Raw genomic sequence first — 10,372 nt, forward strand, 5'->3', positions numbered from 1 at the left:
CACACCATTTCTATTCTGGTCGTGTGGTGTAGTCTTGGACTGAGGAGTGATTGGATCATTCGAGCAGGAGATCGTCCCACTACCACACAAGCAAGCCACCTAGCAACATCTGTTCCATAGATTTTTGTTCAGTCCCCTCTCTCTCTCTCTCTCTCTCTCTCTCTCTCTCTCTCTGTGCGTGGGTGCCAGAGAAATGCGGGTGTGAGTGGGGCTAACCTGAATTTGCCACTTGGCGTTTTGGTGTCTCTACGATTGGCTTCGATTGGCTCTATATCTCTCTCACTACCACCATGGAAAAAGAGAGAAGAAAGTAAAAAAAATTCCAGACTTTCCCTTCTTGATTCTTTCAAGAAGAAGGTTCAACTGCTAGCAAAGTGTTTTTGCACATAATCAATCAATGGCTTCCACTCTGTTTTTCAACTTAATTCACCCTTCATCCTCGGTTTCCTCCAAGACCCACTTCTCTATTCCCATCTCCAAGGATCTTCCACTGGATTCCTCTCCTTGTAACCACTCAAGAAGTGGTAAAATCAGTTCCCGGAAGAGGAGATGTACCCCACAACTGAGAGCCACTGTGGTTGAATCCCCCGTAGTTCAAGCGGATAACTCGGATGCCGAAGCGAGCCGAGCAGTGCCGAGCGAGAAGCTCCGGGTGCTTGTCGCCGGAGGCGGCATCGGAGGGCTGGTTTTCGCACTGGCGGCGAAGAGGAAGGGGTTTGAGGTGGTGGTGTTTGAGAAGGACTTGAGTGCAATTAGAGGGGAGGGTCAGTACAGGGGTCCAATTCAGATACAGAGCAATGCGTTGGCTGCTTTGGAGGCTATTGACATGGAGGTTGCTGAGGAGGTGATGAGGACTGGTTGTATAACTGGGCAAAGGATTAATGGCCTTGTTGATGGGGTTTCTGGTACTTGGTGAGTTCACTTGGCTTTGTCTGTTGATTTGCTTGCCCTTTCTGGTTTCAATTAGGACTGATCTGGTAACTTATTGGCATGAGAAATATCCACTATTTAAGCATCGGAAAAGAGATTTTGTGTGTGTTGGTTCTGTTGGTTTGGCAATCTTAACTGAGGGAGGATTTGGAGATGTGATATTCAATGCTTACTATGTATAACTTTATGCATCTTACGAATATATTGTTCTGTACTATGCACTGACCATTTGAGTCTTAATTATGAGAAGTATACATGTACTGGAAAATGTTTCAGATTGACGAATGAATTGGTTTGAGCCTGAGTGGTTAAGATTTTAGCCCACTGGATTTTCGCAGTGTGTTCAGTATATGAAGCTATATTGTCATACTGGCATTTTAGAATTCCACAAGAATACAGAGTACTGCAAGTTTCAAAGTGGTTTGAGACTGTCTGAGTATTTTGAACCATTAGGATTTTGTGGAGGCTTGATATATAAAGCTGCCATTTTCTGAATCTCACACTAACATCATCAATCTCATTGCATTTACATTAGGTATTTTCAAAAAACTATATACCTACAAAAAGAAAAACATAATGTATGGTCAGCACTGCCGCCACTGCCATTCATGGTTTGATTTCTTTTCCAAGTAAAAGTTTTGCACAAATCTCAGTGGAGGAACTTATTTTTCGAGATAAGTCTCAGAAAGTGATATGCAGTTGTATACAGGTACATCAAGTTCGATACGTTCACTCCTGCGGCGGAACGGGGGCTTCCAGTCACTAGAGTTATTAGCCGAATGTCCCTTCAGCAGATTCTCGCTCAAGCAGTTGGGGAGGATGTTATATTAAATGACAGTAACGTGGTTGACTTTGAGGATGATGGCACAAAGGTAAATTTGAGCACTGAGGCTTTATCATTTCTTCACCAACTGGTTTCAGGGACTTGAAACTGGAAGTTTTTTCCCTTATGTATGGAAAATGCACTTAATAAGATAGTCTTGTTGGTTGTTTCTTGGCTTCATTTGACATTCCTCATCATGTGGTGCTTATTATCGATTTAAGGTTACCGTCACTCTTGAGAATGGGCAGCGTTTTGAAGGTGATCTCCTAATTGGAGCCGACGGCATATGGTCGAAGGTACCATGTTCTTCTCTGTTCTTTTCAGAGAAAAGAGAGAATGTTTGCCCAATGAGGGAGTGAAAGACTTTTTGGAGCAAATTGTCGCCCTAACATGATGAAAGAAAATCTTAATGAGCACTGAATTAGATATCCAGACAAACTGCATCATCCTATTCATCTAGGCAAGTAAGGAAGTCTTAGGCCTAAGGATCAGGCAATATCATCTAATTCAATATGGTTCCTTCTATCATTAAAAGCAAAGTGAAAAGATGATCACAAAATCTTTGTCCGCGAAAAATATTGTTGCAAAGTCGTTATTCCAATTCTGTCTTCTGAGAGGTCTTCTTTTTCCTTTGAGAATAGGTGAGGAAAAGATTATTTGGGCCAAAGGATGCCACCTATTCAGACTATACTTGCTACACCGGCATTGCAGATTTTGTACCGGCTGACATTGAGACTGTCGGGTAAGTATGTAAAGCCTTTTCCTCTTCTGTCAGTGTCAGGGTCATGGATTAGCTTGATTGGTATGGTACAAAAGGGAATCTAATCATGTCCTGGTATATGTTTCGATCGTCAAGTCTCTCACAAGTTGAGTTATTCTTTCTCCAAAGGTATCGAGTATTTCTGGGACACAAGCAATACTTTGTCTCTTCAGATGTTGGTGCTGGAAAGATGCAGTGGTATGCATTTCACAAAGAGCCACCCGGTGGTGTCGATGGTCCAAACGGTACATTTCCTGCTTTTGCTTAAAGATTCTAAGTTCATTCTGATCGTGCTTTATATTTCGGAACTGATCTGCGCATTCCATGGTTTCGGTGCATGTCATTATATCGTTGACTACTAGTTTTTACGTTTTATGCTTAAATTTTTTTATTAATGGAAAAGCAGTTTTTACTAGAGCTGCATTTGTCATCATAAGTTTCATGGCTTGGATACATTGTTGTGACTGGGAGCCGTGGATTCGACCAGATCTTGTAATAACCCATTCCTGTGATGTAATGCTGATTATCTGATTACTCGTAATGACCTGCATGTGATGATTCCGCAGGTAAAAAAGAAAGGCTTCTGAAAATATTTGGAGGTTGGTGTGATAATGTGATAGATCTATTACTTGCCACGGATGAAGAGGCGATTCTTCGACGCGACATTTATGACCGGACACCGGCTTTTACGTGGGGAAAGGGTCGTGTGACTTTGCTTGGGGATTCTATTCACGCTATGCAGCCAAATATGGGGCAAGGGGGATGCATGGCCATTGAAGTATGCATCCAAAATTCAAGTGTCATAAGTTCTAAGTCAAGAAGACTATGTCGCTTGCTTTTACATGTTTGTTCTTAGCTCATTCAAAAAATTTCTGATCTTTTCTTTTCTGATGTTTCAGTATAATTCTCATCAATTTTTTGGTGCTTTTTATGAATCAAAACATAACTGCTCTTTAAATTGTATGTGATCGGGTAAACATGCTTGGTCACATTTGTTGTATGGGCATGTTGTAGTTGGCATGTTTTTATCTGCTTCATTCTCTCCATTTAGCATCTTATAAACGCGGTGGAAATTTGTACTGAGTGCTCAATAAAAATGCTTGAACACGGCCTTTGAAATAAAGCCAGTAATTGCTTTATCATTTGCACAGGATAGTTACCAACTGTCCCTGGAGCTTGAGAAGGCATGGAAAAATAGCGTTGGATCTGGGACCCAGATTGATGTGATTGATGCTCTGAGGAGGTAATAAATCCTTTATTAGCTTCTTTGTTACATAATGTTCAGAAGGTTAATTCCTTGATCTTGTCAACTTAGTCATGTGTATGACAGTAACTTCCTGTGAATTCCATGTTTTGTGTCACATATTTTACTCTCTTTGTATTTATCTTCTAGTGACAAATGGGAAGACTTTTACCCTTTGGTTCTGAAACTCTATTTGACTTATCAGCAACTATGCTCTGCTATTTGATGCACGGTACAAAGCATGGATGTTCAATATGACTCTTGATAAATTGATGCTCTATAGTGCAAGCAAAGCAAGCAACCACCCCTGAATAAGCACAGTTTACTATCATAGTTCTTGCTTCTTGGAACGCCATCTTTCTGTTTTTAGGAGCAAGTATTGACATGAGTCTAGTTTCTGCAGTTACTGCATGTTAGGAGACATACTTAGTGAATATCTTTTATATGCTAAGAGATTGATCAAAGTTTTCATTCTGTCAGTCAACTTAGCTTATTTTTCGTTTTCCAATATCCTCTAGCTATGAGAATGCAAGACGGCTGAGAGTTGCTGCCATCCATGGATTGGCAAGAATGGCTGCAATAATGGCCTCGACATACAAAGCTTATTTAGGTGTGGGTCTTGGTCCACTCTCGGTAGGTACTTGTCAAAACTCAGGCCATAAAAGCAAGCATTATGTTGATATCATCCTTCATGCGTTGATTCTTGCTACGCCAAATATTCACAGTTTCTGACAAAGTTTCGGATACCACATCCTGGAAGAGTTGGTGGAAGATTCTTTATAGACATCGCGATGCCGTTGATGCTTAACTGGGTATTGGGTGGTAACAGGTCAAATCTTAGGAACGCTGGCTGTTCTTTCCTTCATAATGATCCTGCAACTACAAAAAACTCGAGACACAATTCTTTTTGGAATGTGTTTGGACTGACTGAAATTATGGTGCTTGACAGCTCGAAACTTGAGGGGAGGCCACCCAGTTGCAGACTTTCAGACAAAGTATGGTCCCTGCATTCCTTTAAAGTAACTTAGGAATTTAGATGTATAACTAATTCCTCTCATTGTAAATATATGACAAATCCTCAATGTCGAAGCTAATGTATATAAAATCCATGTGAATAAAGGCAAATGACCAGTTGAGAAGATGGTTTGAAGACGATGATGCATTGGAGCGTGCTATGAATGGGGAGTACGTATTTGAGCCTTTGCATTTATTTGTTCAGTTCCCGTATTTACTCTCCATTGCTGCAAACCACTCTTTATCACGCACTTGTCATGTATTTTGCAGATGGCTTCTTTTACCTTTGGGAAACAGGACTAGTCCACCGCAACCTATTTGTTTAAGTAGAGACGAAAGCACCAGCTGCATTATTGGGTACTTAATGTCTTTTGCCTCTCTCTGTTATGATGTAGTACAGAGGTGGCGTGGTATCAACTCAGTTTCCTGCAAGTTTTTGAATGGCTCAAAAAGCAATTTCATGCTGCATCTTAACTGTATCATAACCTCTCGTATCAGGAGAAAGCACTTTGAATGTGTATTATGAGATAGGGTTCCTTGTTTAACTTAACTGGCAAGTCAAAAGCAATGTAACATCGACATCGCTGTTCGTTAGCTTCATGATTCCTGCCTTCCATATTCTTGCTATTAATAGCTTTTTGGGCTTATAGGAGTGAACTAAATGATGATCTTCATGGCGTTCCAGTGACAATTCCTTTGCCCCAGGTGAATGTTCATTTCATTTTGGTTTCTTTCGCACGTTTCCACTGTGTTTTTTGGTTCACACGGCATTCTTGTCTCAGGTTTCAAAGGTACATGCTCAAATAAGCTATAAGGATGGTGCTTTTTTCGTGACCGATCTGCAGAGCGAACATGGTACCTGGATCTCCGAGTAAGTAGCTCAGAGCAGGGTCTTCTTTATTTCTTTTTCTCCGTAGTGTTTACCGAGTTGTAGTCATATGATGTGATGAGATCACTTTTGCAGTAACGCGGGACGTCGGTATCGGGCAACTCCGAATTTCCCAGCTAGGATTCATCCCTCGGACACCATTGAGTTTGGTTCAGACAAGAGGGTCAGTCTTTCCGTTCCTCGTGAAGTTTTGTCATAATTTGTAACACTAATGATGGCTTCCACACGGTTTGTTTATCAAAGTTTATGTGATCCTCGGTTCAGATTTGCTATAACAAAAATGACTACAAAAACCTGTCACGGTTATTTATTTTTGCAGGCAATGTATCGAGTGAAAGTCGTGAGGTCTCCTACGAAAATTCCGGAGGCTGAGAGAAGCGGAATGCTACAGGCAGCATGACAAGCCGGAGTCAGACACTCGATTTGTATAGCGATTGATTTGAAAAACATCAGAGTCGAAGTGACATAGAGACGTGTAAATCTAGCTCGACGATTTCCGACACATTGAATTTCACACACGGGGAAAGATGTCATTGATTGATCTTATAATTGGTGAAATGAAAGTATTGATTAGTGATTTTGAGACAGCTTTGCTTAAAACGTCTTTAGATCTTTGGCTTCTCATTGCTTTGCTCAAAGAACAATAGGACACCAGAAACTTGGGATTGAACCGCTAATTGCGAGTCAATTATGCACATTGCGAGCTAGTTACGCACATTGCGTGCCATGCTCTGTATATATTATTACTTGAGACTAGAGCAAAATCTTCAAAAATGCTTGCCAAATAGGTAGTAACTATCAATAGGCATGTGATTTTGCTAGTAAAGGGATTGGGGGGTGGGGACGCTATTATCATTGGTGCGGAGTTCGACTCCTACACTCTACAAGGAGGCAGAGCAAAAATAGAAAGAGGAGAGCTAGAGATATGACCGATGACAAAAAAAAGGAGGTATTGACCTTTTCCTAGGTTTGTAATTAATTTCAAATATACTCGATTTATCAAAAGCCCATGTGGCATTAATTTGGTTATAGAATTGGGAAAAAGTAACACTGATTTTCATTTTTAATTGTTATTAAATGAACGTGAACAAAAAGGTTCAATAGTTTGCTTTTTTGTCTGTCCATTCTCTAACTATGTTCTCTTAGACTTTTGCCCCGCCTCTTTGCAAAGCGTGGGAGTCGAACCTCTCACTTATCATACTAGCGTCCCCACCCCTTACAACCGCGGTCGGAATCGTTTCTCCATTTTTTGAAGCCTGAAATCTATCTTGTGTTGTGATCATGCTCATTTGTTACAAAGTTTGGCTGTTGCTATGTTGGGTGCTCAATTTGCTGGAGCTCAAGGTTTGCTGTTGTATTTTTTGTTTGAGTTGAAGAAACTAGTATGTTAAGTTGTATTGGGGAGACATTTGTTTGCAAGCTTTCATATTTGGAGCTGTTTAAAGGTTGCAAACATCTTGTTGCGGGTAATTTTTTGTTGTTGCAAATGATGGTTATCGGTTATAATGTAAGTGCTATAAGTTGTACATGCCGATCACTTAAGTGCCGGTTGGGGTTAAAAAGTGATCACTTCGGTGCCAACTCTTTGTAAAAGTGATCACTTAAGTGCCAAGTTTTTTCGAAAATTGGTCACTTGAGTGCTAACTTGCTTTGAAAGAGATGACTTAAGTGCATTAAAATTGTACCAGCAAGTTGCTGGTACATCAAAACCTGCAGTTCCCAAATTTGTGCCAAAACAAAACCCCAACAATATAATCACTCACCATAACTAAATATAATCAGCCAACAACCAGCAACTATAACCGACCGCTATTCACAAACAACCAAACAACACAATAAGAAGTGAAATCACAGCAATGTAAATGCATAATTCAACAAGAAGAAGTTCCATCGTCATTAAGCTTACAGTTTACATTAATAAAAAATACGAGTACGAGTTCCCAACAAAAAATGACAACACTAAATACAAGTTCCACTCCAGCTCATTTTCCTTTCGATGGCTTTTTGACTTGGTTGATGATCCTAGCACTCTTTCTAACATGTGCGGGTTCTGGCTCTTCAAGTGGCATATCCGGCCTTGGTTGAGATGGAACTCTTGCTGGCTTCTTCCTTGGTGGCTACTTCGGAGTTGCAGCTTTTGTCATCATCTTTCGCAAACTCTTGTTTGGCGCAGCCGTTGACTCTAGGGTTGGCCTACCTTCGAAAATAAGCATCTCCGAGCTTCTCCCACGCTACAACAACATAATAATAGAAGCAAATGATTCAGAAATTTTTAAATCGTTGTCCTTAAATGGACAAGTCCTACGAAACTTACATGCAAAATAGTCATTTTGGTGCATTCGTCTGTGAATATACCATAACCATATTCCTTCAACCTTTTTCCAAGAGCCTTTCTTGTTAACCGGGGAAGTGGTGGCTGTGCGGCAGGTTCTTTTGGCTTCTGGGGTGGTGGTGGTGGTGGTGGCTGGACTATTCTCCGAGTTGGTCTTCTTCTCACCTGAAGTGTGGAAACAAAGTTACAATACGAGCCATAAAATAACACAAACAAAGAATGTATATCTTACTGGATATTTTCTCTTCGTTTGCTCAACGGTAGATTCGGTGTGGTGCGGTGAAGATGGCTGGGTTGTCCTCATCGTCATCGTCGTCTCCTACGAAGCCGACATTTCCCATAGCTTCATCATCGTCGTCATCATCCTTGGATTCTGCAATATCCCAATCTAATTCAGTGATTGCCTCATCAATTGTATTGCTTACTCCTCCCTCCTCCCTATCCTCCCTCTCCTGACCGTCCTCCCTCTCCCCACAATCTTGCCTATTAGCCCAATCTTCCCTCTCTGCTCATTCCTCATGCCTTTCTACAACAGTTTCACCTCCATGAGAAGTGGAATCAATGCCTACTTCTTTTATTTCAGTTATGTCTTCATCCCAAGCATCATCATCACTATCACTGTCTACAAACACTTTTGCTTCGTTGCTATGGAGATAATGATAAATCATATCTTTAAACCCATTCTCATCCCACAACTCTCTCAACCTATCCCTCAAACGCTTCCCAAGAAGATAATAGAGTAATTTACCTACTTTACAACCGTATAAATGCACTACATCCCTCACGAAAGAAACATACGACAACGTCCTAACATCGAGGAAAATTGTTCCTTCATTTCCACCTTCGTAGTCCCACTCGCCGGTGCCAATGACAAAATTTCCACCATAACAAATAATGATAGCAACAAGATTCTTGTCCATGCCTGCACGAAAAGAGAAAAAAAATTAGTGAAGGTATCGGCTTTTGGGACCGCAGCCAACAAATACACATGGAGGTCCCCACAGGCCTGCTTTTGATTAAAGACTCATTATTTGTCGTCTAGTATCAACAAATCAATAAGACAGACAACCAAAGCGCAGTATTTCAGATTCCACATTTTGAGGTCCATTGGCATTCGGTTCACTAGTTCCTAGCAAATAAAAAGCAATTTTACATTGCAAAGGTGTCAAAGGTTTGATTAAACAAGTGGACCAAAAGGGATGCAAAAAATACAAATTCAAAAGGGACCGAAGGGATCTTGAGGGCCACTATTTTTCTTTATCAAGAAATCGAAGACAGAGGCTGTGATTAAAGTAGTATACATCCCAATGCATCAATCTCGAGCCTTCATTTACCATATTCGCCCCTAATTTTGCCCTTAACCTTAATTTTCCTCTCGAAACCCTAATTTCACCTTAATTTTGCCCTAATTTCAGTTCTAGTCTAAGCGAGAGAGGGATAGAGGACACGGACGCATACCTCACGACGGCGAACAGGCGGCGGCGGCTACTGACCGAAGACGAATGATGGCCAGCGATCGACGGCCGTGACTCCACAAATGACGACCGCGACCGGATTTCGCACATGTCCATCGGCCCCTTCGCACAACACCTAAGAAGACAACACTCGGTGACGTCGTTTATTTGAATACATAAACGACGTTCGTTTACATTTCCTCCCTTTTAAGCCACGTCGGATTCCACCGTGGCGGTCGCTTTTAAAAATTCGCTACTTAAGATAATAAAAATCAATTATAAAATACACGTAATTCATTTCACCAGGATTTTGGTCGGAATGGCACTGAAGTGCAGGATTTTATCCAAAATTAGAACCGAAGTAATCGAAGTTACAAAAACTTAGCACTAAAGTGATCGATTTGAAAGTTTTGATACTAAAGTGAGCACCGTACGCAACTTATGGCACTTGGAGTGTACTTAAGCCTTTTTAATTCCGATTTCACATCACTTCTTTCAATCGATTTTGTCTTATATCAATCATGTTGAGAAAAACCGTTAATTGATTTTGAAGTTGACAAAATAATATATGTTCTCTTATATCCGAGTTAATGCAATGAAATACTTATCTTGCAGATTATCCTAAAGTGTAAGTTATGCGGGATCGAATCCAGCAGAAAAGGCTTAGAAAATGTTTTGAGGGGCTCGGACGGCGTATGGAGCTCGGACATTAAGCGAGGAGCTCGGACGTTGGAATGAAGCTCAAGTTCTGAGAGAGTATTTCAAGTGCAACGGCCAAAATATCAAGAGATATCTTCGAGATGATTTAATTAATATATTACATCATCACAATGGCTAGCAAATCAAATTGGATCATTCTTGAAGATTCTCAAACTTGAAATTCAATCAAGGCTGTAGATTAAAGGGACACGAGGATGACTCACATAA

At 40.7% G+C, this 10,372-nt stretch overlaps 1 protein-coding gene across 1 annotated transcript; it reads left to right on the forward strand.

Annotated features, from left to right (window-relative positions):
• The first annotated feature begins 205 nt into the window (after positions 1–205).
• On the forward strand, positions 206–6,239 carry LOC115746964 (zeaxanthin epoxidase, chloroplastic). Its single transcript, XM_030682965.2, has 16 exons — positions 206–912; positions 1,640–1,802; positions 1,975–2,049; positions 2,395–2,495; positions 2,643–2,758; positions 3,080–3,291; positions 3,665–3,756; positions 4,275–4,389; positions 4,482–4,585; positions 4,706–4,751; positions 4,877–4,941; positions 5,041–5,127; positions 5,421–5,475; positions 5,553–5,641; positions 5,735–5,822; positions 5,979–6,239. The coding sequence occupies exons 1-16, from the start codon at positions 398–400 to the stop codon at positions 6,057–6,059; spliced, it is 2,004 nt and encodes a 667-aa protein (XP_030538825.1). The 5' UTR covers positions 206–397; the 3' UTR covers positions 6,060–6,239.
• The last annotated feature ends 4,133 nt before the right edge of the window (positions 6,240–10,372 follow it).

This window comes from Rhodamnia argentea, chromosome 11 (genome assembly GCF_020921035.1).
Source record: "Rhodamnia argentea isolate NSW1041297 chromosome 11, ASM2092103v1, whole genome shotgun sequence".
NCBI lineage: Eukaryota > Viridiplantae > Streptophyta > Magnoliopsida > Myrtales > Myrtaceae > Rhodamnia > Rhodamnia argentea.

Coding starts and splice junctions, on each gene's coding strand:
- LOC115746964 (XM_030682965.2), top strand. CDS start 398: ATGGCTTCCACTCTGTTTTTCAACTTAATTCACCCTTCATCCTCGGTT. Junction 5,128..5,420: donor AGCACCAGCTGCATTATTGG/GTACTTAATGTC, acceptor TTGGGCTTATAG/GAGTGAACTAAATGATGATC. Junction 5,823..5,978: donor AGTTTGGTTCAGACAAGAGG/GTCAGTCTTTCC, acceptor TTATTTTTGCAG/GCAATGTATCGAGTGAAAGT.